The 27,687-nt window shown below is 42.8% G+C and overlaps 1 protein-coding gene and 1 long non-coding RNA gene across 2 annotated transcripts in view; one reads left to right on the forward strand and one right to left on the reverse strand.

The window, feature by feature from the left end:
• Positions 1-1,944: 1,944 nt before the first annotated feature.
• Positions 1,945-27,126, reverse strand: CSRP2 (cysteine and glycine rich protein 2). Its single transcript, XM_069975510.1, has 6 exons — positions 27,018-27,126; positions 9,485-9,603; positions 5,573-5,741; positions 4,898-5,027; positions 3,720-3,813; positions 1,945-2,268 (listed from the first exon to the last, which is right to left on the reverse strand). Exons 2-6 carry the CDS (start codon positions 9,594-9,596, stop codon positions 2,192-2,194), a joined length of 582 nt encoding a protein of 193 aa, XP_069831611.1. The 5' UTR covers positions 9,597-9,603; positions 27,018-27,126; the 3' UTR covers positions 1,945-2,191.
• Positions 26,570-27,687, forward strand: part of LOC138795861 (uncharacterized) — a 33,941-nt gene continuing 32,823 nt past the window's right edge. The window contains exon 1 of the long non-coding RNA XR_011363678.1: positions 26,570-26,835. This is a non-coding gene — a long non-coding RNA (uncharacterized lncRNA). The remainder of the gene's footprint in view (positions 26,836-27,687) is intronic.

The following is a 27,687-nucleotide window of genomic DNA, read 5'->3' on the forward strand; positions in this document are numbered from 1 at the left end:
CTCTCCCCCATCGGTGTCGTTGTGGGTATCTAAAGTAAATGACTTGATGCACATGGAGGATCTCACCTCTGAATTACATGCCAAAGACAAGCGCTTCCATTCCACTTGGTCACCCTGGTTGCAGTATCAGGAATCGGCCGAGTACAGAGACCTTCTGAGATCTCAGTCCTAAGCCTTTGAGGAACATTCGGACAGCTCCCTGAGACAGTGGGGGGTACTGTTCCCCTGCGCTGCAGGGGCAGCCGAGGGCATACCCTACCCCCTTATCCCCTCTCCCTCCTTACCTCCCCGTTCCCCGACCCTTTCTTTTCTTGCTGTCTTTGTATTTTTGTCTTCTCTGCCTTCCTATTTTGTATGTCTTTTCTGTTCTCCTTCTGGTATTTACTGTTCAGTGGTGGACTCCACCGCCGATTATGTTATTGGATAATTGGAAAAGGTGGATTGGGCCGGGCGGGATTGGCGGGCTCTCCGGGGCGGACCCAGTCGGCATACATGGTTCTCGTTTTTGCTTACTGACTTGATGGTTTTTATGATGTATCACCATGTTTAAACTCTGTTTTCATTCTGGTCCTCGACCTGTGGGGCCTGCTGTGTTCAGTTTGGCTCAATGATGTGGATAAATAAAGAATTAAAAAAAATAAATAAAAAATTTGACGGGTGCTGCAACTGTCAAGGGTCCAGTCGGCACAAAGGTATGGTAAACTGCATAAAATAAAAACTTCCCATCAAAGTCTAAATTCCAATAAAATAAACATATTTGGTATTGGAAATGTTCAAACTGTTAAAATGTAATTGGTATTGATCCCGCAGTTAAACGGCCGAAACAAAAACTACCCATCATATCTGGTTACATTGAATCCCAGAAAGATCCCATCTACCCCAGAACTAAGGACTGTGGCGCAAAAATTTTTGCCATCATACAGCTCTGCAGAAGTAAAAAAGAAAAGTGCAATGGGTCAGAATACGTCATAGCCTTTTCTCATTTAAAAAAAAAAAAAAAAATTGTAAGGACACAAACACTATACATTGGGTATCATTGTATTATATATATATATATATATATATATATATATATATATATATATATATATATATATATATATATATATATATATATATATATATATATATATATATATATATATTATATATATATTTTTTTTTTTTCTTCAACAGTTGCAGATCTGTGGGGGTCTGGCTCAAATAGTTTTCTTGTTTCACAGTGCATTTTATGGTTAAATAAAGGGTCTTCAAAAAAGTACAATTAAACCGAGAATTCCATTTTTGGGTCTTCCATAGGCATGGCTTAAAGGACAAGTGCCATGAAAAACTTTTTCCCATTAATTGAAGCACATTACAATTATATAACTCTGTAATATGCTTCAATCACCTATTTGCCTCCCTTCCCTGTCTTTTCCCCCCTCCACCAGGAAGTGTCCTAACTCACACAGACCTAATTACTGTCGTCACCAAGCTCTTCTCTCAGCTCCTTCCCCTGTTACAGCAGCCTCCCCCTCCCCTGCCTTGTCAGGTGACTCAGCTTGCTCAGCTCCCATTGGCTGAACAATTGCAAGCCATCACTTGGACTGGGGAGGGGGGGGGGGGCTGCTGTAACAGGACCTAGAGCAGCCCTCCTGCTGATGACTCATTCTCACAAGAAGGAGCTGCCTGGTGACGGTGACGACAGTCATTAGGTCTGTGTGAGTTTCTTACACTTCCTGGTGGGGGGTGGAGGGGGGAAAAGACAGGGAAGGAAGGCAGATAGGTGATTGTAATGTGCTTCAGTTACTGGGAAAAAGTTTTTCATGGCACTTGTCCTTTAAGATCTCATTAGTTGGTTTGTGAATATTGACAATTATGTTGTTTCTAACATGAAAAAATTATAAAATGAGAAAACATACACACTTTCTATTGAAAATTTAGATTTATTTTCAGGTATAAAGTAGGAAAAACAGAAAAAAAATTCTATTGTTTCATCATTGTTACAACCAAAAATTATTATTCTTGCTGAAAAAAAAAATTCTACTAAGGTTTAGTTTAGCAAATTATCAAATTGAAAAACTTGTTCCAGTTCAGGCAAGTAAGTATTACTTCACAGTGATTAGTAAAGTCTTGGAATGGCAAAGTCACTTAGTAATTAAGTATTATGGGGTGGTCGATAAATGTTCTATCAGAGCATTTTACATGGTCTTTACTGTGCGTGTACAAGTGCTCCAGCTCCTTGGCCATATCCAAATCCCTTGGGTCCAAAATTTTTGGCATAACAAGCTAAAGAAAACAGAAAAATACAAACAATTAACAGACACTAATGAAGCACATTTTGCCTTATTTATGTGTTGTAGACATATCTGCAGCCGACTTGACAGGGTGTTGCTTAGCAGGGTCATCTATCTTTATAAAAGCAGTGACCTTTTCTCAGGATCAGCCATCAAAATTAAACTGGCAGGGGCCTAGCTTGACAAAGTTTTACATAGTTGGAATACTCTTAAGATCCAACATTTAAGTGTTAGTTAAGCCAATACTGTATGTGGTATGAAATTAAACAGTGTGTAAAGATGCACCAAATACAGAAAACAGCACGATCTGTGATAACTTTGGTTCATCCTTGGCCAGTCTGGACCAAGTCTACCCTGTGTATTAAACAGTTCTAGTAGATCTGCCATATTGTATGACTTCAGTTTAGGAACCTAATGTGTCTTTTCCGCTGAATGGATCAATTACATGTGATATTTGATAGCCTGGATTTTACTAGCACAGTATAAAACCAAAGTACAGTGGTACCTTGGTTTAAGAGCGTTTTGGTATAAGAGGTCACAGTTTTTCAAAATTGTGACTTGGTTTAAGAGCTCCCAGTACTGGGTGGTAGGGGGAGTGGGGGGTGGGTCATGGAGGATCATAGCAGATCCACTTCAGGCTGGGGCTTGTATCAGGGGACAGGACTGTGGAGGTAATCTCTTCATAGCTGTAACCCCTCTCTCCCCAGACAGAGAGTGCTGCATGTAAGTGCCTACATATGTCCTGCTCATTCCTTCATGCTCCCTGCAGTCTCTGTCCGCCCTTGTGTTTCCCATCCTCTCCATTACTGTACAGTAACTTATATCACATATTCTGCTGTTTCTGAATGTTTGTTTCATCTGTTTTACATGTTATTCAGAATAAATAATTTTTGGGGTATGGAACCAATTGTCTGCATATCAGTGATTTCTTATGGGAAAATTTGCTTTGGTTTAAGAGTGGATTTGGATTACAAACACCGTCCTGGGATGAATTATGCTCGTAATCCAGGGCACCACTGTACTGTATTCCATCCATTTTCCGAAGGAAGCAAATTCTTCTGCCCAGAGCTTCCTTCTCAAACCTTTAACATCCTATGTTATCATTTAACAACCTTATGTTTTACAGCACAATAGGAGGCCACAACAACTTTTCAGGAAGCTGGAAGTGTAAACCATATTTTCTTTTTTACAAGAGTCATTTTAAAGCAGTATCCTGTGTTATACATCCAAGGTCTGTCTACTGGCCCCTTTTTCAGACGAGAACCAACAAAAATAAATTTGCAGGTTGATACCATAAGCTAGGCATTTCCTAGTGATGCGACTGTTCCACCTTAATCCAGATCTCCTGTATTTGTCTTTTTATGGTCAGCTCAACAGAGCCTTCAAACCAAAAGATTACAGACAGCAAACATAGCATACGTGCTAGCATTCAAGCCTTCTCACCTTTGCAATAGATCTCCCCATCTTTTTCAGTCAAGGTTGTAGATTCTAGACTTTTTCCACATTTCGCACATCTGAAACAATTCTTATGCCATGGCTACAAGGGGAGGAAATAAAGTCAATGGTGAATTATAGAGTAAATATATACGGTATAATAAATTGAATTTATCTATAGAAATACTGCTTAGTCTAGAAAGTAGTTAAAAATGTGCTCTTTTCACCTGTGTTAATTATTTCTATTAACCATCAAAGTGACAGCAATCATCTTCATTTCAGTCTCACCCCTTCATTTCCATAGAAGATAATATTTTACACAGATGTACAATTAAAAAAGGACTAGAAGAACAAAAGCACTAACCTGACATACATAATGTGTGTGGTGGTGGAGGTAAGTAAAAGTTAAAATTTTTTGTGCAATGTTGAGAAGTGGCCCGTAAAATTTACTATGATTAACTCTAGACTTTACTGCGTGACATATGCAGGTCAGCTGCTGCAGTGCCAGATTTATTAAGAGGCCAGTGCATTTTACTATAACCCCGCTTGCTTCATTTCATTAAATTAACAACCGAGTGTGGAAAAGTCCAGTTTTGGTAAGTTTCTTTACTTTAAAAAAAGGAAGCCAAATTAAAGCTACCCTGTACCCACAATCTGATCCCCCCAAACCACTTGTACCTTCGGATAGCTGCTTTTAATCCAAGATCTGTCCTGGGGTCAGTTCGGCAGGAGATGCAGTTATTGTCCTAAAAATCAACTTTTAAACTGGCAGCCCCGTGCCCAACGGCCGGGGCTTAGAGTATCTGTGCCCTAAGTTTGCACCACCCTCTTTCATCATTAAGAATGCCACTGGAATATCTTCTCCTGTCTGAACATTGCACAGGTGACTTAACGATCCAGCCCATGTTTAGTATTCACACAGCTGATGAATAGGAGACAATCTGCCTAAAGCCTTCCGAATGATGAGAAGCGCAGGGAGGAGGGACAGAGAGGTTGTGTCAGCCTAATGCATATACGATCTAAGTTTAAAAGTAGTTTTTTAGGACAATACCTGCATCATCTGCCGAACAGACCCCAGGACAGATCTTGGATTAAAAGCAGCTATCCAAAAGGTCCAAGCGTTCCGGGGTGGGGGGAGGTCAGATTGTGGGTACAGAGTCGCCTTAATATAAAGTTTAATCCATTACCTTTCCAGCTCCCATTACTTTCTCTGCAGCATATACAGATTCACCACATCTGGGACATTTATCAGCTCCACCAAACTTCTGCGCAAACTTAGAAGGATTAACGGAGACAGTGGTACGTGACTGTTGTGATCTGTAACAGAACAAAATTAAAGATTTTTTAATAGTTTTTTTTTTGCCCTCTAAAAAGGGGGTTACAGATAGAATAGATAGACTGCTGGGCTGGAAATTCACCTCAATGTACAGCTGCAGCGAGGAGTTTGAATGCCCCTTGCCATTTTATTCAGTCTCTATGGGTCTGACTAACACTAGCCATGTACAAGAACTCTGTTCCTGTTAGACCCAATGAAAAAAACGTGGCAGCAATGTGCATGTGTGACCATGGCTGTTGTCATGTATATTTGTTCATTTGTTGTAAGAGTACTAATATTACACATGATCTGTTGCCACAACACAAACGGCTATATTTTTTGCATCACTACAGGAACCAATGATTTTGTATACAAAATATAAGAACAAACTGTAAATAAATCATTCTGCCTGAAACTTCTGTGCATTATACAGGCAGATCATGTCACATTGGATATACACCTATTCCTCACCCCAAAGTAAAGGAGAAAGTTACTGATGCATTTAGTACAAGACTGAAGTGTACATAGTAATGAAATATTAACTTACTCTTCAGGTCTAATGCCCAGCCGTTCACCTCTGTCCATATTCAAAGTACCTGCTCCTTGTCCATATCCATAGCCCTTGGGTCCATACTTTTTGCCATAACAGGATCGGCAGTAAATCTCATCCTCATGAATAGCCACAGTTGTGCTATCAAGGTTTTTTCTGCAAACCACTAAAATAAGGAATATATAAAATAATTAATGTGACTGTAATATGTGTTCTGTTATATATTTGCTCTAGTAAATGCAAAGATAGAGGATTTACTTTTGTGCTTTAAAAAAAATAAATCTGTGTGTAAATCTGTGGCTCCACTGATTCAAGCACCCCCCCCCCCCCCCAAATGCCTAACAGGAGGTATACAAAATCCCTTCCTAAAAAAGGACCACCATTCCTGGCCTGCCTGCTTTAGCAATAATGTTCTGCCTGTAAAACAACCATTCTGGATCAGGTTTTCTTATATCTCTGATGTGCTGTTCCTCTGTTATTCCTCCTAGAAATGTATAAATAACAAAGTGTTTGCCACCAATTCCCTACAGTGTCTGGCACAGTCAGACTGTGTAGGGACAGTCAGTTGGTTATAAAGTTAGATTTCTAGTAAGAACACCACAGGAAGGGCACATCACAGGGTTATAAGATATTTAAGAACGGTTATTTCATGGGCATGCATTTGCTAAATCAGACAAGTCGGGAGTGGTAGAGTCCTCTTTGAAAGGGATTGTCTAGCTTTTAGTTTAGGTGGTCAAGGAATCAGCTTTAGCAGTCAAGCTATACAACTGGCATCATCTCTCAACACTGAGCCATGATGCCAGTAAGTACAGCATATGACTATGGAGACTACCAACTGGCTATAGCACTCACATGCGGGGAGCTCGTAAACAAGACACCTGGCGGGGACCACCACAGGGAAACAGTGTTTGTTTTACACAATGGGTGGCTCTTTTCTATTTATGTATTTTTCCCCAAAAACTGTATGGTAGGGTGGGTAATACTATGGAGAGTTGGTAAAATAAACCAGTGAAGTTAAAGGAGTAAAATTGAATATGCCAAAAGGGTGTTCACCTCTATCTGGTCCCCCTCTTCTAAAGGTACTTTTTAGAGATGAGCGAACCTGGAGCATCCTCGAGTCGATCCGAACCCGAACTTTCGGCATTTGATTAGCGGTGGCTGCTGAAGTTGGATAAAGCCCTAAGGCTATGTGGAAAACATGGATATAGTCATTGGCTGTATCCATGTTTTCCAGACCACCTTAGAGCTTTATCCAAGTTCAGCAGCCCCAGCTAATCAAATGCCCAACGTTCGGGTTCGGATGGACTCGAACTCTGTTTGCTCATCTCTAGTCCTTTTACATATAAATATCTGACAGATTTATGATAAAGCCAGGAATGGACTAGAAAATAGGATAAATCTCAGTCTTTCCTTTATGACAGATTCCCTGTTTATAGTTTGTTCCTGACTTTGGCAATCTGTCAGATATCTGTGTGTGTAAAAGGACACTTACATCCAAGATAAAAATTCGGAAGTAGGACCTGCGGGCTCAGTCAATCACTGGGGGAGACGGGACACTGCAGGATCTGTCCACTTAGCCAGTCACCTTTTGCAGCTAAGAACATTGGTTTTAGAAGCAGGAAGAAGAGAAAAGATTGGGGAACCGTTTGAAGGTGATCAGAAGCTGCAGGGAATTTGTGTTAGGCAAGTATAGCTTCTTTTCTATTTCACAGCAGCATGTTCATTTTTACTCGGGCTGGAATAAAGGGAACCTGTTATAACTTCAAAATCTAAATGAACAGTACATGTGAAATAAAGAAAATTTGCAATTTACATTCATTATTATTTTTTAGCCATCATGCTGTAAAACAAAACTATACTTATAGGTCCAGTCTCCGGAAGGCAGATTTTTAGTCTTGTGCTGGTTGTAAAAACAAAAACAAAAAAAGAAACAAAGACTAAACACAGGAAGTCCTGGCCAGTACAGAAAGTCACGGCTCAATGTGTCCATCCATCAAATGACCAGGAATTTCTGTGTTTGGTCTTCTTTTTTCAACCAGCACAAGATTAAAAAGCAGCCTTCAGGAGACTGGACCTGGATACAAGTAAGCATCACTGTAAATCGAGGAACCAATGATTTCGTATAGGAAAAATTAATAAACTAATGTAAATACAGTGGTGCCTTGGATTACGAGCATAATTCGTTCCGGAGCCATGCTTGTAATCCAAATCCACTCTTAAACCAAAGCAAAATTTCACATAGGAAATCATTGAAATGCAGACAATTGGTTCCACACCCCAAAAATAATGATTTTATATTCTGAACAACATGTAAAACAAACAAAACAAACATATATAAACAGCTGAATATGTGATATTTTAAATTACTGTACAGCATAGCAATCAGTATGTGGTGTATAATGTATAATAAGTGCATAAACCTGGAAAACAACAGCAGTTTGTAGATACAGGATGGAACTGCAGATCCCCATAATGCAGTAGTGTAGTACAACAGGCTAGAATGGAGAAGCAGGGGGGATGGGGTGTGTGTTCAACATGGACCAATCAGGACTGACAGAGATTGCAGGGAGCATGAAGGAATGAGCAGGGCAGATGTGGGCACATACATGCAGCGCTCTCTGTACGGGGAGAGAGAGGTTACAGCTATGGAGAGATTACCTGAAGTGGATCTGCCATGATTTGGAAGATGAGGGAGACTGCTTGGGTCAGAGTACAGTGCTGTAGACCACACTATGCAGACCATGCCCCTCCCCCTCTCCCCCTCCCACCCAGTACAGGAAGCTCTTAAACCAAAGCAATGCTCTTAAACCAAGTTACTCTTAAACCAAGGTACCACTGTACATCATTCTGCCTGAAACTTCTGTGCATTATATAAGCAGATTATGTCACTTTGGGTATTCACCTATTCCGCACCAAAGTAAAGGATAAAGTTATTGATACATTTAGTACAAGACCGAAGTGGACAGCTTGTACAACATCTTGCAAACATACTTTAGATCACATCCCCTGTTTAGATCTTGAGTGTATAATGACAGACATTTTAATGCTCATTAGTCTGGAGAGTTGTTTGAGGTATTGCCTAGACTAACAGCCATGTGGTCATGCAGTAGTCCCCAACAGGTATTCTGTTTCTGGCTATTAATACGAATGTTTCAATTCAGTGACAGCAAGCTTTTTAACCAGGTGGAGAACTGCTCATTATATAGTTATAAGGCTGTATATATACACACACAAGATTTTACAGCCCATTTTATTGTGACTCATGACAAACATGATGAACATAACAGAAACAGAAAATATCACCACATATTGTTCATTTAGCGGCCAATGAGAAGTTTGACTTATGGCTGCACACCAACATTACTGTAACAAGCACTGCCATCCTTGTTACAAGCATTAAATTCATTGTACTGCATTTTTATTAAACTGAAGGGGGGGGGGAGAATCCACAAAAATCAGCCAGCTATTATAGCGTTGGGTCAGGCTTGTATAATGGGGACATTCAACAAGTGGAAAATGTGTGCAGTCTGTGGGTAGTCAGCTTCCAGCAACATTTTTCCAGTGGGAATCTGCAAGATGGGAGTCATTAAACAAAAATATAATTGTGCTCAGAGTGCCAAGTAGATGCCATGGAGCTCACTGTTCTCACATTCCACCCTGTAAGCAGCCCTAATCCTCCCAGGCTGATGTGTGCAAGTAGCCCACTGAGCACAAGAAAGAAGAAATCACGACTTTTAGAATGTACAAGTTGTAAAAAGATACCCAACAGTTCTATAGGTTTTATTCAATCTTTGTTCAGCTGGATTCCAGACTGAAAATGGAATATTGTCCTTTTGCGCTCTTGTACACAGCTGTCAATAACTCCATATGAACACGTCCTGAACTGCACATGACAAGTTATATACTTACTGCAGAGGAAGCAGCACTTATGGTAGCTCTTGCCATCACACTGCACCTCTTCGGCGTGGTACACCGTTCTGCCACAGGCCCCACACTTGTTTCCACCTCCCCAGTTAGGCATCTTTTAACTAAAGTAAACAAAGATCAGCCATGTAAATATCAATGCATTTCAATATAGGTCAGAGTCACAGTAAGTTCAAAGACCAGGGACTGTCTTCTCCCCCCAAGCATACTATTACTGGAGATGAGGATCTTAATAAGCCCTTTTTCCAGAATTTTATAGCCATACGTGCATGGGCAGACTTTACTAACTCCACCCCAGCATGTAGTAACTGGTTAATGTCATAACACATACTCCTGTACAGCACAGATTCCTTCTGATTAACCTGAAGTTAGGGCCCTATTCCACCGGACGATTATCGTTTGCATAACCGTTAACGATTAACGATCTCAAACGACCGCTATTGCGAAAGACAAACGTTTGGTCATTTCCATGGAACGATAATCGTTACTTATGATCGTAATTGCGATCGTTTCTCTTCGCTATTTATTCGCTATTGCGTTCGTATCTATTGCGAACGACCGAACAATGTCTTATTCAATGCGAACGATTTGCGAACGAGCAACGATAAAAATAGGTCCAGGTCTTATAAAGCGATCAACGATTTCCCGTTCGGTCGTTAATCGTTAACTGCATTTCAACCGAACGATTATCGTTCAGATTCGAACGATTTAACGATAATCTAAACGATAATCGTCCGGTGGAATAGGGCCCTTACTATAAAGCCTGGCTGCCACCCAAAAGCTCATTTCCCCAACCACACCATTTCTGCTTAATTACAGTAATATATTAAGATTCAGTTGCAGTTAACTTAAAGTTCTATTGTTGCAGCAAACAGACCCATTTCCATATTTGTGTGTTTGGTTTAAAAAAAAAAACAAAAAAAAAAACAAGCAAGCAAACGAGTGGATCAAGGGAGGAAAACCAGGAAGCTCAGGCTGTTAGGTCATTTGTCAGTTCTTATGTTGCAATACTGGAAGTAGTAATTTTAGTTTACGTCATCAGTTTAAATGGGAACATGTAAATTCATCCAAGTAACAACACTTCAAAAGTCCAAGGAGACAAAACAAACAGCTGTCTTGTCTAGTTCTATTTTATTATGAATCTAGCTATACACTGGAGATACTGGGCAATTGAGAAGGTACGTTTAGATCATTTTCAGCCAACCATCAGTGGCTTGTCCTGACAAGAACTACCCTGACAGTGACCATTGGGGGATATACATTTTAAAGTATTTAAAGTATTACATTTTTTTCGCCTCGGTCAGATGGTGGTGTTGAAATGTTTTTCTTAACGATATACAGAGCAGCCCTCATCAATGGGGCCCAGACTAACGGCCCTTTAACATGGGCCTAATGTGGACAAAAAGTGTTGCTAGAAACACTTATTTGGCAGATAATCAACCTATGTAAAAAGGTGAAACGATTCCAGAGGAGCACAAAAACGCTCGCTTGGCGACTGATCCCATAGTCTTTTGTGCAGCCCTATAAATTGTTGCTTACAGGCCACACATCTCCCTACATAAAACAGGAGGCCAATAGCAATGTATTTAAAGGGAATCTGTCAGCACCTATTCTGGTTTACTATAGATATGGTCCAAAATAAATGAAATAAACTCAATGTAACCAAAGCTCCAGGGCCTGATTGATTGTACACCCCAGAGTTCTTAGGGAACTCAGTTCTGTAATTTCACTACCCTTGTATGAAATATTCAGTGTTACTTACTGGTATTGTGCCGAGGGAGTGGCGTAAGGCAAATGTAGTGCCGATCTTCGAAAAAGGGCTCTCGAACTTCCTCAGGTAACTATAGACTCGTAAGCTTAACGTCCATTGTGGGGAAACTATTTGAGGGGCTTATAAGGGACTACATCCAGGAATATGTAGTGGCTAATAGTATTATAAGTGATAACCAGCATGGTTTTACTAAGGACAGAAGCTGTCAAACCAACCTAATATGTTTCTATGAAGAGGTAAGTAGAAGCCTGGATAGGGGGGTGGCTGTGGATATCGTGTACCTGGATTTCGCAAAAGCGTTTGACACAGTTCCTCATGGACGTCTGATGGGTAAGTTAAAGTCTACTGGTTTGGAAAGTTTAATGTGTAACTGGATTGAAAACTGGCTTAATAATCGTACCCAGAGAGTGGTGGTCAATGATTCCTACTCCGAATGGTCCCCGGTAATAAGTGGTGTACCCCAAGGGTCAGTACTGGGCCCTCTTCTGTTTAACTTGTTTATTAATGATATTGAGAATGGAATTAACAGCAATGTTTCTATCTTTGCAGATGAGACCAAGCTTTGTAGTACAGTACAGTCTATGGAAGATGCGCAGATGTTACAGGATGACTTAGACACACTGAGTGTTTGGGCATCCACATGCGCCGTAGTGTGTGGGAGCAGTGCAGGCACACTGAGGGCCAAAGCACGAATCAGGCCGTGGGAGCGCGCACAGTACACAGAACCAGGAAGCTAAAGAGGACATCGCAGGAGGCCGGGGGACGGGCGCAATGAACATTCAAGACAAGCTGGGAGGAGGTAGTGGTGAGATGGGCCAAAGTGCGGCACGAAGACATCACCACTCCCCCTCTTTGACAGTTGTGAAGACAGTTACAGCACAGTTTGGGACAAAGTGCAGGACCGATCTGAAAAAGAAAGGTATGACACACCACTAGGAGACACAGACCTTCATCACACTGTCAGCACCTTAGAACTAGAATAGGTGCTGACAGATTCCCTTTAAATGGTCACACAAACTATACAGGGATCGTTCATGCAGCCGCCTGGTTACTCGATTAGTTGTGCTTTTAAGGGCACTGCAAGCAAGCGCTGATAAGCAAGATTTGCTTTGCTGGCAGTAAGAGGCAGTGCGGGCACCATCATCCACACACATCTTGTTCCAATACATGGTGTCCTTGATATTCATGAACACAGTATATCCTGTTCATAAAGGTCTTGAGTGACCGAAATGTCCAGCAGTGATATGGTATATTAAAATTTATACTGAACCTCTATTACCAGTGTTGGAAACTGTGGGAAAAAAAATTAAATTGCATAAATAAATAAAAAAAAATAAAAAAAAATTGATGGCAACTTGTGTGCAGTTGATATTCTTCTACTCTTCACATTTGTTTCAACCCTCAATCTGAGCGTGCAGACATATTACCAGTTACTCTCCTCCACTGGGCTGGAGGCTTCTGCTGTTTACCCTCCCCTCAGTACCAGTGCTCAGCTCTCTTCATGAGGCTCTAGCAGTGCGTGCTTCAAGATTCTGTCCGTGTTTGAAGTCCTACCCGCCTGGAGCGTTCCGGCATACACAGCGTCTGAGGAACGCAGTATTTGAGCTGTAAGAAGCTAAGTGCCAAGACGGAGAGGAGGGAAACAGCCATTTAAAACGTGTGCCCACCCAGGAATCCAGGACCGCGAGGTTCCCGGATTCGGGGACAGCGCCGCAGCAGCACATCACTCAGGGGCCCACTGGGCCAGGCGCTCAGTCGCATACTAGTAATGTGGGCGGTTTAGGCGGCATGGAAATCCACATGCAGCAAAATCTGCAAGTGTGGAAAGGCAACAGCATACTTACCTTAGCAATCCCCTGGTTCCCCACCAGTATGTTTACCGACCTCCAACAATGGCATGCCCAGTCACAGGCTGTAGTACATGGGTCTCCAAGCTGCGGCCCTCCAGCTGTTGTGAAACTACAACTCCCATCATGCCTGGACAGCTAAAGCTTTGGTTGTCCAGGCATGATGGGAAATGTAGTTTTGCAACAGCTGGAGGGCAGTTTGGAGACCCATGCTGTAGTAGTTACATGGGTTGACATGTCATTAGAGGAGGACAATAAACAAAAAGCAGGGAATTCCCTGAACCCTGCATTCTCAAACCTACAGTATGCAATGTCCCATGAAAGCAGGTGCATTTATTCAGCATAACACTACATGTATGCAGCTGTGATCTGAATAGAGAAAGCATACAGAGCTGCCACTAGCGACAGCAACAGGCAGGTGGGATATAGATTACCAGGCATGTCTTAGAAGGAACAAGGATCTGTTTTTATAATGGTGGAACAACATGGCATTATCATAGAACAGAAATAAATACAAAATATATATTTACATTTTCCTAATTTCATAGGCAGCATTTTCTGCACCCTTCATAGTTCAGGTATATGTTTTGCATTAATGGGATGTAGAAGTGGTTCACACAAACCTTACTAAAAGCAAACTGTTAGAAATTCTATTCTACGTTTGATGACGCAATCCATAGTTTGTCTATAATCTTTGGCAGGCACACATACCTCCCAGATTAACATTCCTTTTCTTTTATATAAGCATTTGGCAGATGGAGGAAACAGCAGCTGACAAAGATCAGGGAAAACTGATTTGTTGTGAATAAGATCAGCTTCAACTGGAAACCAGTCCACGTACTGGTCAGTAATATCCCCAAATAGAATGGGTAGTACACTGTAGTTATTATAGCTATAAATACTGTTTTATGTAAACTACTGTACACACACATGCATTAATATTACAGAACTATCTCCAAGAAGGTTCTTCTAACATGCTTGGTTTCTCTTTTCTCTTCTAGGGGATACTATTCAAAGAAAATGGCAGTCACTGTGCATAATGCATGGTGTGATCCATCACACAATCAGGTCTGGAAAATTGAGTTCTTCTCAAAAAGGTGGTGAAAAGTATCAGGACAACCTTTTATTTTAGAAGTGAAAGGGGAAAACTACTTCGGAATACCCTGATAATGGATGCCTATCTTTTATGCCAGTGCTTCTCAGTTACAGTCCTCATGGCCCACCAACAGGTCATGTTTTCAGACTTCCTTAGTATTTTGCAAGTGATATAGATATAATTATACTTAGTGCATCAGGTATTATAACAGGTGTTCTTTGTACGGAATATCCTCAAAAAATGACCTGCCGGTGGCCCATGAGGACTGGGATTGTTCCTGGTTGTTATTGCAACTTCCCATGCGGATATCCTTTGAACCACAAGAGATATTGCATTAAAAAAAAAAAGAAAAAAAAAAAAAAAAAAAAAAAAAAAAAAAAAAAAAAAAAAAAAGAGAGTACTCCAGGGGTACTCAATGTTTTCATAAAGTAATATAGATGTGTAATTTACTTCTATTTCAAAATTTCAAGTCTTCCCATACTTATGTCCTGCAGGAAGTGGCGTTTTCTTTTCAGTCTGAAAGGCTTTCTATGGGGATTTGCTCCTGCTTTGGACAGTTTCTGTCTCTGACAGAGATGCCAGCAGAGAGCACTGTCAGACTGGACAGAAAGCACCACTTCTTGCAGGACATACAGCAGCTGATAAGTACTAGAAAACTGGATAGAAGTTACAAATCTATAAACCTTTCTGAAACCGGCTGATTTGAAACAGTACCCCTTTTAGCCATTTCGGAGACCATTCTGGTCTTCTTTGACACGCTACATGATATTCCCATAAAACAAAACAAAAAAAACTGTCCTTGATCCAATATGGTGCCCTTCAAGATGGTTGCCATGTTCTAGACAATCTTTTTAATCCTTTTTAATGGAATACCTATCACAGTTCAGTCTGCAGCATTTATTTTCTGAACGCACACACACTTGCCTCTTGTGAACAAAGGCTGTATTTTAAATTCTGGTCAGGCAATGAGAGAAGAGTTTCACTTTGCCAGAAACCATAATGATGACAGAACCATTCAGCAACACACAGATGTTGTGTACTCTATCAGCCAGACACTGTGAAAACACGCAAAACACCACAGTCACTGCACCTCTATGGCTGACAGAACTGCACCTATTATATAGCGCCGTCCTACTCAATGTATACACTTTTTGTTACTTGAAACTGTTATTCTGTAGGATAGTTTTGTTCATTTCCTACACAATTCTGGATTTACAATGACTTGTGGGTCTAAGACTATAGAGGTCTTCTATGGTGTGTTACGCTCTCATTCTGCAGTGAGAGCAGTGTGGTGCATACTAAACTCCTCACTTTGTTACTTGGTGCTCCAAGCAGCAGAGTGTTTTACCAGGACTGTGTCATTCACATGCTGGGGATAAATGCAACAGCACTGTCACAGGGGATGGCTAGATGAATAGCTTTCTTTTTATACATGATTATTTGTATGAGACAATTCTCATATGGATAAATAGGTGTCACAGCCGCACCCAACACATTCCTGCCACAGCCCTATCGGAGGATAAAAATACACAAGCGGCAATCCACCTGCAGCTACAGCTGCCAGTATCTGTACACCAAACCCAGAAGGGGGTCCAAAACCCAGAAGAAGTATAAAGCTTCACACTAGGGTATGTTCACCTGCTGCTAATTTGGCGGTAGGAACTAAGGCTATGCTCACGTAAAAAAGGGGCGTCATTCTCAATATAATGTGCTCCAATGAAGTCAATAGGAAATTGGCCAGCCGTGAACAAACTGTATAGATTATTGGCTGTACAGTAGTTGGTTACAACCACACATTTACAACCTGCTTTTGCAAAATGTCAGTTTTGATCTCATCTGTTCACAATTATTTTTAATGAAAATTAGTCATATTCAGTTTTTATTTTACTGGGTGAACATAGCCTGAATGTGCACCATAAAATATGAAAGGTTATCCTGATTGTTTTACAGTACTTCTTGATACAACTGATTTCAATCTTACTGGGAAAAAGTGAGGCCATAAGACAATACAAAAAGCCTCAACCCTGCAGCGCTACATTGTCACTGGCAGCCTTTTCCAGAGTTTCTTTGTTGCTCACAGCAGGAAGCAGAAATGGATGTTTTTGTAACCCTGCAAGCATTGTCCTCTTTCTATAGAGTGTCCAGCTGTAGCAGGTCTGCACAGTTCTCATATCTGGAATACACGGGCCCATTGTCAGCCTGTTACATGATCTTTAGTCGGAATTCATACTTGTGGCAGTGCTGGCTGAAGCATGTTTTCAAAATCCACAGCAGCATTAATTGAGAAACCGGCAATCCAACTAGATATAAAACACTATGGCCCTATGGTATCGTATGGGAGCAGCTGTATACCTGCAGTAAAAAACAATGATTTCTAAGTCATCCTATGCAGATTAAAATGTTTCTGAAAAGCAAAAAAAAAAAAAAACAACCAAAAACCTGCCTATCCTCCAGACCATTTTTGTGGTTTCCAGTAGTAAAAGTTGCATGGGGAGACCTGCCCCTTAAATAGTGCACTGACATATGGGAGCCAACAGTTCATCCCTCTGACAGTACCTATTGTGGCTGCAGGCAGTATGCTGCCTCTGGCCACAAGAGGATACTCCTGGCGCAGAGCAGGGAGATGAGCCGCCAGAGGAGCGCTGCAGGCAGGCGAGTATGCCCTTGTTCTTTTAAATTACACATGGAAAAGAAGGGGGGGGGGTGAGTTTAAAGAGGACCTGTCACCCCCCGTGTCGGGGTGACAGGCTCCCGACCCCGTTACAGCCCCCTATACTCACCTGATCCCGCCGGGTCCCGCTTTTGGATCCGGTCGGGTCACGGAGATATCAGCTCCCGAAGCCCATCACGCGCGCTGACAGGAGAGTCCGACACTCATAGAGAATGAATGGGGAGTCCGATGCTCAGTCATTCTCTATGGGCACCGTACTCCCCTGTCAGCGCGCGCGCGCCGGGCTTCGGGAACTTTATCTCCGTGACCCGACCTGATCCAAAAGCGGGACCCGGCAGGATCAGGTGAGTATAGGGGGCTGTAACGGGGATCGGGAGCCTGTCACCCCGGCACAGGGAGTGACAGGTCTCCTTTAACTAACCACACACCACACACCTCTCTGGCAAAGTGTCCCTGGAAAAAAAAATGTTTAAGTCTCCCACCTCCCGTTCAGACTTGGCAGTAAATCTGGTGTCTTTTTGAGGGGGGTAGGTATGATCAGGTCTGGTGTGGAGGTGTTGTTAAGGTCTAGTATGGCTGTGACGCCTGCAGCCATCACCTACCAATCCTGTGGTGAGAATTCCTTCGGACAATATGCAGATGGCTCTAACCATTGATTTAATATGGAAATTTGTGTTTTAAGCAGTTAAAAACAATGCCATTCAGACAATGTTTCTACGTTGAGAAATGCATGTGGCCGAAACTACGCTTCCCAAGATGGGGCGTCTTCAAGTTTCGTGCCTAGGGCCACAGCAGCTGTTAATATGGCCCTGCCAACCGTCTAAGGCTAATTTAATGCATGCCTTGTGGCAATGTCCTCAAATACAAACCTTTTGGACAAATGTTCAGAGCTACCTTAAACGAGTGTGGGAGGCTGAGGTACCTCTGAGACTGCGCAATCTAATTTACCACAACTTCACATTAGATCAACCAGAATTATTAATGGGACACACGGGGGCCAAAATGCTGCATTTAGTTAAAAAAAAAAGTGTATCCTGCACCACTGGCTGCAGCCTGAGACCCCAACAATGGGGGAGCTTGTGAGTGTTCTATGCAAACTACTATTATATAACAAAGTAAAGACCAAGAGGCAAAGGGAAAAAAAAAAATTGTAGAGGGCTTTTATTATTCATCATTATTTATTATTAATCATTATATTAGAGGGCTTTTATTATTCATCATTATTTTTGTGCTGAGATAAACGCGCTCATGCTTAATTTTAGGGGTATTGGTTGGTACAACACAGAGGGGTTGAAGGGCATGTTCGGTGTTTTCGGGGGAGACCTATTCTTTTTTATATACGATTTATAATTATGTTCTAGGACATGTCTGAAACAATTTATAGGCAGGAACTGAGTGCCATGGTATAGGTGTCATTCCTGGTAAAATTTGACCCCAGGCCAAAGAGGAGGGCGTCCAGCAGTGATTTTGTGACTAAGTACGGGTAGGAACGTCTGATGTATTAGAGATGTTTTGTAACTAAACCAAAATGGCTGTTCTGTAACCCTTAAAGAGTCACGGTCGTATTTTTTATTTTTTTTGCAGAAATCAATAGTCCAGGCGATTTTAAGAAACTGTGTAATTGGGTTTATTAGCCAAATATGCCATTATCTGCATTTAAAAAGCCTTTTCCCAGGTCCCCCCTCCCTCTTTTCCATCCACTGCAAAAAAATCTGGAAATTGTGACTTGTTGCATCAGACGTACCCTGTCTGCTCTAGGGAGAGGGGAGGGGGGAGGAAGGAGAAAGTTAGCTGACAGCAGAAAGCAGATAACAGAGGATTACAGGCACCAAGCTGGGTGACAGCTGTAATCAGAGCTCAGAGAGGTCAGTGGTGACTGTCAGAGGAGATAAAGGGTGGGGTATTTGTAGATTTAACTCTTTGTTGTCCAGTTTTGGTGTTTTATTTAGCTCTCTCCATAGGAGAACAATGAAGACATGGGGGAGAGCTTCAAACTGTTTTTTTCATAATAAAAATGCATTTTTCAGCTAATAAACCCAATTATAAAGTTTCTTAAAATCGCCTGGACTATTGATTTCTGCCAAAAATTGGCAGTTGGCGCCTCAGTATTCGCTATGCTGTCTATTGAAAACCATAAACATATGTTAAAAAAAAAAAAAAATACAACCAAAGCATTGTGGAGTTTCCCTACATTATCAGCTTAAACTGCATTTCCAAAAATGGAAAATACTTGAGAAATGTATGCACATTAGAAACGGACACGGTTGACAGCTTTGTTGTGGTCAGCACCCACCATTGATACTGCAATTAGGGTCAAGCTACCAAAGCACTGCCAAGGAAAAAAAGAGAACAATTATAACAGACTTATTCATGCAAGGCAGAAGAAAATGCCCATTAACACAATGCAAGACTTGGAAGTAAGACATAAAGAGCTGTTCTGTTCACTGACCTTTTCATCGCCCATTTTTTCAGGAGCAATGGAAAACTGTGTCCTTGCCAGGATGATATTAAAGGTTCTAAAGTACTGTATGTTATAAAAAGAGGACTTCACACCATTGTGGACATGCCAGACTTGGTGCCTTCACACGTACCGGATCTGTAGCGGATTTCACACTGCGATTTGCAGCAAAATCCGCTGCAGATCTTGGTATAATGAAGTGCTCGGCAGCACTGATTGGCTGATGAGGAGCGAGGGGAGCCAGGAGCTTTACACAGCAGCGGTGCCGAGCAGGTAATGTATGCTGCGGGGGTATTAAAGGGGCCGGGTCACATATCTGCGGCAGAATGAAAATTCCACTGCGGGTATGTGACCCCCAAAGCACTTCATTATACCAGGATCCGCAGCAGATTTCGCTGCAAATCGCAGAAGATCCGGTACGTGTGAAGCTACCCTAAATTGGAGGTATATGCCAGAGGGACAGCAATGTATCCTGCTATAGAAGCATATCACCCATACAACCCTGTTTCTTTTTCCATTACCCCACAGCAAACCATTCCTGCTCTGGACAATTCCTGTTACAGACAGAGGTGGCAGAAGAGAGCTGGAGAAACTACACCACTTCCTGCAGGACATACAGAGGCTGATAAGCACTGGAAGACTTTTTTTTCCCTCTTTTTTAAATAATCATTGACAGAGCTGTATAACTTTCTGACTGTACCCTCTACCAGAGACAAAGCATTGGGTGCGGCATCTGGTAAATCTCTTTAGAGATGCACAGCACTAGGAGAAGCTGAGCACACAGGGCTGGTGTGGCACTGCTACTCCCTTCTACTGCTGAGTTCGGCCAGCAGCAGGCTGTTCCTAATAGTTGAGTATCTCTAAATGTCTTTACTGGATGTTGTACCCAATGCTCTCTTTCTCTCGAATAGGGTATAACTATTTAAAGATACACAACACCAATTGCAGTGCAGCTATGCTGTGCCCCTAAACAGCTACAGGACAGCAATGGGTATCCAAGATTGAGGAGTGGGCCAGTTTAGCTACATTTTTGTAATAGAAAGGTTGTGAATAAGTTAAAGCAAATGTACCGTTTAGGTATATCGGTTGGGTTTTATACTTTAATGGATCGGTGCAGGAACTAAGCTGTGGACTGTGCCAATCCATTAAGGTATAAAAACCCAAAGTGATGTAACTGATGGCACATTTGCTTTGAAAGCGACAGTTACACTTTAACTTTTATGAGCCACTTAATGTTATAATTTACAGGGACTCAATGGAGCAACAGGGTCACAAAGCGACTACCAAACAAATGAATTATGCTGCCAATTCCTCCTTTTAGCCTATCCAGTAAAAACCTATGGGAGATTTTTCTGCTTAGGCCTCATCACATATCCATTTTTTTTCTGTCCTAGAACAGGATCCTGATCGAGACAGAAAAATAACCAATTGATTTCAACATGGTCATCCACACATCCAGATATGACCACTGATCCGTTTTGGGGATAAAAAAAAAAAAAATGCCCTTATGCGGTCAGTTGTTTTGGAACCAACAGAAATTAAAGGGGTCTGTTTTTCACTAATGACACAGACGCACCATCCATTTTTCACTGAAGCATTGACTGGCAAGCCCTAGACAGGCTCTACCTGCTGATCTACAAATAAAGCTGCCACACTGATGGTTTCTCTAAGACATCATTGATCCTGCAGAAAAACTTGTGACCTATGCAAAAGTTCATCTGAATTCTTTGCAGGTGGATAATAAACATCATTTATACTAAATAAAAGGAATATAAGTTTTATAAAAGGAACATTTAAGGGGTTGGCCACTTTATAGTAAAATTGCCCAATGTACAGTATTAGTAAGTGTACTCACTGTATATACTGACAGCAGCTCCCTTTGTACCTCAGAGTTAATATCAGACTCCCCTCCTCCAGGCTAGGCTGCCCTGCTCTGTGGTGAGGCTGTCCATAAGATGGCCAACACAGAGGAGCTTGTGGCCATACTCCGCCCCCCCATGTCCACCATGTCTGCCATCTTATGGACTGACTCACCACAGCCTGTAGTAGGGGAATCTGATTTTAGCTTTATTAAGTATACAGGGAGCTGCTGTCAGTAAGTAGACTTAGTTACAGTACACTAAACTATTTTACTATAAAGTGTCCAACCCTTTTTAAGGCCAGATTCACATCTCTGTGATCAACGGGCTGTATATCATACACTGAACTTTTCAACTCCTACAAGACTCCCTGCATTATAACTCATTATGCAATAAGTTCCGAAACAGTTGATGCTCTACACTACTGTACTTACACAGCAGTGCTACTTCAATAGTGGAGTGCTTGAGCCGTTTCAGCACTCACTTGATAAGTTATAGTACAGGGAGGCTCAGAAGTGCTGAAAAATTCAGTCTCTGATGAACAGCTTACAGACATGTGAATATGGCCCTGAAAAAACAATGAAAGAAAATGAGAAATGACATCTCCAACGTGGTAGCATGTACACTACCCAAGAATAAAAGTGTCAGGGATATCATCCAACAAAGGTTTTGCTGCCTCCCCTCCTCTCCATTATTGTACATACATTCCCCAAAGTACCTCTACAATCTGCAGTACAATAGCAGACAGTGTTACGTGAGAATGGTTTTACCAAAAGCTATAATTTTACTAAGGGTATATGACTCATTAAAATGTAGACACAGAATTTTAATGCATTATGTCTGCAGCATTTGCAGTGGCAGCCAAGTAGATAAAGAAATCATCTGACACATACACTGCAGGGGGAAAAAAAAATCTGTGCAGACACTGACTGAGGTATAGATATCAACTGTGAATCACATGTAACATTATAGCATTGTACACGGCTAGATCACAGGATATGGCCATGGCTGTGCTGAGTGAACAGAACGATATACTACACAAGTAGATTTTGTCATCAGCTTTCTATTGAAGCATAAGGCTGCAAGCTCATGACTGTAGTCCTTTTTCGGTTAGAATATACTGATCAAAAAGCCTTTCAAGAGGCTTCAGCAAACCATCAGTATTTCCTGACTGTAAAAACAAACAAAAAAAAGCCATACTCACCTGCAGCCATACTTGTGCGCTGCAAAACTAAAAGGGGGTGGTGAGTATCAGTGTGCCCTCTTATGGCCGGAGGAATAATACTACATCCCCGGGCATAAGAGTGATTGACAGGGTGGGGGGGGGGGGCGTTAAATGGCTCCATGCCCTGTCAAACACAAAGACGCATTTAACACTATACAATACAAAGTAAGTAAAATAGTACTTGGGATATAGGTAAGAAAGTTACCTTCACCCTCAGCGCCCTGTGCACTGTAGGGACATGTCAGAAGGTTAGGTTTGTTTAACCTACAGACAGTTCGGAGAGGAGATACATACACCCAACAATCCATATGCCAGTTACATCCATTGGTACAGGCATTACATTGCTGATGTCCTGCTCATTTGTGGACAACCTAAAGCAGATCTTGTTTCTTACCTCAGAAAGAACATTGACAAACTTGGCTTCGCTACATTGTTTCTTGATATTTAACACTTTTGATGCAAAACACTGCTGTAAATGTACACCAGTTATGGTATAATTAAAAAAAAAAAAAAAGTCTACAGAGTCACCACATATTCTGGCACATGTACCACTCTGATGAATTTGACACAATGTTCACAGACCCATAAAGTCATGCTTGCTACAGTTCCCCCCAGCCCCAGCATTCCGTGTGGCAATGATCACAGCATTTTAAACCTGCAGCCTCCCAGCTGTTGCTAAAAGCCAAAGCTTTGGCTGCCCGAGTACGATGGCAATTGTAGTTTTGGATCAGCTCAGGGCCACAGGTTTGACACCACAGCTCTAGGCACATCAGTTCAAGATCAATCTCCAACCAAAATAAGTATACATACTTATTCAGCATACATATGGCAGATACGTCAATCCACCCCCCACCACCAAATAATCTGGACCCCTTTTTGGCTATGGTCATACCAAATATGGCTAACCAACTATATCTCGTATTAAATTGTAATAAGGCACTGTATATACTATATAACCTCATGGATGGCTGCCCATACTATCATACATTACATAGTAATGGGGCACTGTGTACACTATATAGCCTCATGGGCAACTACCATGATATCATGTATTACATAGTAACAGGGTGCTATGTACAGTATGTGGCCTACTGCGTAACAGCCCACAGCTTGTGTCCCGTTCACATCACATATCATGCACACTCCAGATGTATAGGTCAGCAACCAATTAAAAAGGTTATTATAGGCTTGCTATAGTGTATACCATGGGTCCCCAAACTGCGGCCCTCCAGCTGTTGCAAAACTACAACTCCCATCATGCCTGGACAGCTAAGGCTTTGGCTGTCCAGGCATGATGAGAGTTGTAGTTTTGCAACAGCTGGAGGGCCGCAGTTTGGAGACCCATGGTGTACACTGTGATGTGCTCCAGGCAGGACTCTCAGATAATAATGTAACCCCTGACTTACTTTGTAATTTATTATTATTTTATTTTTTTAGTTATGGAAAACACGGCACTTCCTTTGTTTAGGGTGCGTTCACACGTACAGGATCTGCGGCAGATTTGCTTTGAATCTGCACCATCAAATCTGCTGAAGACCTGCTGCAGATCCTGTATATGTGAACGCACCCATATACTTTTTTTTCCCAGTCTAAACAAAGGAATTCTCATGTTTCCCAGGTAATGTGAGAGCTCAGAGAGAAGGCAGCCATGGGTACGATGGACGCATTGAGCCGTGACTTCATGCTTTCAGGCTTTTTTTTTTCAACCAGTAAACTAGACCCGGATTTCTGGTAAGTACAGCTTTGTTTTACAGGATAACAAAATAAAATAAATGTAATTTGCAAACTTGCTTTATATCCCATCACTGCTGATTTAGAAAGTTATAACGAAAGGGTACACTTTAAAGGGAACCTGTCACCCCCCGTACCGGGGTGACAGGCTCCCGACCCCCCGTTAGAGACCCCTATACTTACCTCATCCCGCCGGGTCCCGCTTCTGGATTCGGTCGGGTCCCGGAGATCTCAGCCGCTGCAGCCCGGCGCGCGCGCTGAGAGATGAGTCCAACGCTCATAGAGAATGACGGGAGAGTCCAGCGCTCCGTCATTCTCTATGAGCGTTGGACTCATCTCTCAGCGCGCGCGCCGGGCTGCAGCGGCTGAGATCTCCGGGACCCGACCGAATCCAGAAGCGGGACCCGGCGGGATGAGGTAAGTATAGGGGTCTCTAACGGGGGGTCGGGAGCCTGTCACCCCGGCACGGGGGGTGACAGGTTCCCTTTAAGGGTGTGTGTCAGTGTGCTGACAGAACAGTATGCCGATGTATACCATGGCGTACCCATGTCAACTGGGTTCTGTGGACCAAATGTAATCTACTAGTGATTACATTTAGTCCATTTCCAAGTTTAAGGTACGTGCACACTGCAGTTCATTCTTGGGAAGGACGGAATCTGCCCGTGCATAGAGTGGAGTCTATGACAAGGGCAGAGACGCGTGCCAACCACAGCCCGCGAGGGGGTGCAAGCTGCAGAATGCGCAACAGGTTTTCCGTCGCCATTCCGTAGTGTGCACGTACCCTTATACAGTTTTTGCAGGTGGTACAGCTTTAACCCCTTGCCAACCAAGGATGTAAGTGTACGTGATCCTGGGTGTACGTGAACCGCCGATATCCTGGGTGTTATTAATAGCCCGGGATCGCGGCTATTAGCGAGCACGGTCCGATTGCTGCGCCCGCTAATGAGCCGTTTAGATGCAGCTATTTAACCCCCATCCCTGGTGTCTATTGGGCAGATCCCCCGCGTGATACGATCGCGGAGCGGCAATATGTTTAACTTACCTGGCCGGGCCTCAGCGTCTGAATGACGCTGATCCCGGCTCAGTATTCTGCTGATCTGGTCTGCTGCAGACCAGACCAACAGAGCACCGATCTAATGGATCGCTGCTCTGTAATATACGCAACATTGATCTCAATGGCAGATCAATTCTGTGTACATAGAAGTCTAATTACCATGAAAAAACAGTTTTTTTTTACATTAATAAAAAGTCCCCTCTCCTAATACAAGTTTGAATCACCCCCCTTTTCCCCCATTTTATAAATAAACTAACATGTTTGGTATCGCTGTGTGCGTAATCGCCCGAACTATTAAATGATCACATTCCTGATCTCGCACGGTAAACGGCATAAGTGCAAAATTGTGCATTTTTGGTCGCATCAAATAAAATAAAGGGTTCGTGTGGGTCTGTAGGTGAAAAGGAAGTACTATGGCCTTTTAAACGTGAGGAGGAAAAAACAAAAAGCACAAAAAACGAAAATTCACATAGTCCTGGAAGGGTTAAAGAGAATGTACACCAGTACATTGCTTTTGTGAATTTTACATGGATAGACTGGCGCCAGTGTGAGGATGATGTTGGCGTGGTCCTTTTTTTGAACAATGGCCCAATTCCCGTGTACAGCACCAGTCTATTAGGGGAGGGCCCATTGTCACACTGGGGGCTGGCCCACCTGCAGTGCTTCACCCCCAGCTGGTGCTTGGTAATAGACCGCCACCAGTGGTACATTCTCTTTGGAATTCTGCAACGTAACAGTGTATGGCCACCACCACACAGTCTTTTTGCCCAGCTGACAGACTTGTTTTAAACGGCCATCATTTTGCGGCTAAATAAATTCTATTATAAAATAACGGCTGTTACCGTTGAAACAGATGTTATATGGCCAGGGAATGACGGCCATCCAAAAAAAAAAAAACAAAAACAAAAAAAAAACACCTTTATAAGGGTACAAACCCACACACCGTATACGCAGCAAATACGCAACAAATACGCAGCAAATACGCAGCAGTTTGATGGTGAAGATTTAATGCTGAGTTCAGTTATTTAGATCTAATCTGCTGCGTTTTTGCTGCGTATTCGCTGCGTATCGCAGCAGTAAATACGCTGTGTATACGGTGTGTGGGTTTATACCCTAAAGGGATTGTCACAAAACCCTATCCACTTTCTTCCAGGACCAGCACCACTCTTCCCCTCAGTTTGGGGGCAGTACTGCAGGTCAGCTGTAATGAGGAGACCGGCTGTGTAACATCACACACAACCTGTGTAGTGGAGAGGTAGCTGATCCCAGCAGCTGCTTCCCATAGACATCAGCACCGGCCCCGAGCTCTGGTGGATTCTATAGTAACAGGCCACGGAGGTCCTGCTGGTGGTCACAGTGGGGAGAGCAGTGGAACCCACCGGGACAAAGCAAATGAGCATCAGAATCAATGGGGCAGCCAGAATGCCATTGCAGGATATGCGGACCTCTATATAGCCGCGGGTGTACAGGAGCCATGGTGTGAACGGGGCCCTAGATTACACCTTGTGCGCAGCGCTCGCAGCTGACAGGTTCCCGGCTGCCAGGAGAGGACACAGCCCGGGTAGTAACGGCAGCCTCCTACCCCACTGCGGAGCCGGGTCCCCGAGCACACAGCCGCCCGCCGGTAACTACTGCTCAATCAGAAGTTTCCCCACTAGGTCTATGGGAGAAGTTTCCATGACCGGACACCTCTCACTGATCACTAGAGCACCGGGGCACATGTCAGCACACGGCTCTATGGAGACCAGCAGCAGGTACACGGAGGCGGCGCTCTACCTCCCGCACATCCCTGGCTATAACACTCACCAGTCCGCAGTCTCCGCCAGTTCCTTCCCGAGCACTACAGTAGACTGAGGTGCGAGATGTCCGGGCGGGGCCCTTACTACAGAGGATGGGCGGAGCCAGGAGGGAGAGCATAGGCCCTGCCACATAACGCTTCTTTTACCGTCTTATGACGTCACAGCCGCCCTCCCTTCTCAGCCGCGATGTCCTGAGTCATTACATGGTTACTGCAGGAGTCACTTCTCTCATCACAGTGTCGTATACTTTGAGGGCATACGTCATACTACAGGAGTCACTGTATACACTATAACCCAGTTCCATATACAGTGGGGATATACCTCACAGTAGGGCAGTCACTGTATACACTATAACCCAGTGCTATATACAGTGGGGATATACCTGACAGTAGGGCAGTCACTTTATACACTATAACCCAGTGCCATATACAGTGGGGATATACCTCACAGTAGGGCAGTCACTGTATACACTATAACCCAGTGCTATATACTGTGGGGATATACCTGACAGTAGGAGAGTCACTGTATACACTATAACCCAGTGCCATATACAGTGGGGATATACCTCACAGTAGGGCAGTCACTGTATACACTATAACCCAGTGCTATATACTGTGGGGATATACCTGACAGTAGGAGAGTCACTGTATACACTATAACCCAGTGCCATATACTGT

Source organism: Dendropsophus ebraccatus, chromosome 1 (assembly GCF_027789765.1).
Source record: "Dendropsophus ebraccatus isolate aDenEbr1 chromosome 1, aDenEbr1.pat, whole genome shotgun sequence".
In the NCBI taxonomy this organism is placed as follows: domain Eukaryota; kingdom Metazoa; phylum Chordata; class Amphibia; order Anura; family Hylidae; genus Dendropsophus; species Dendropsophus ebraccatus.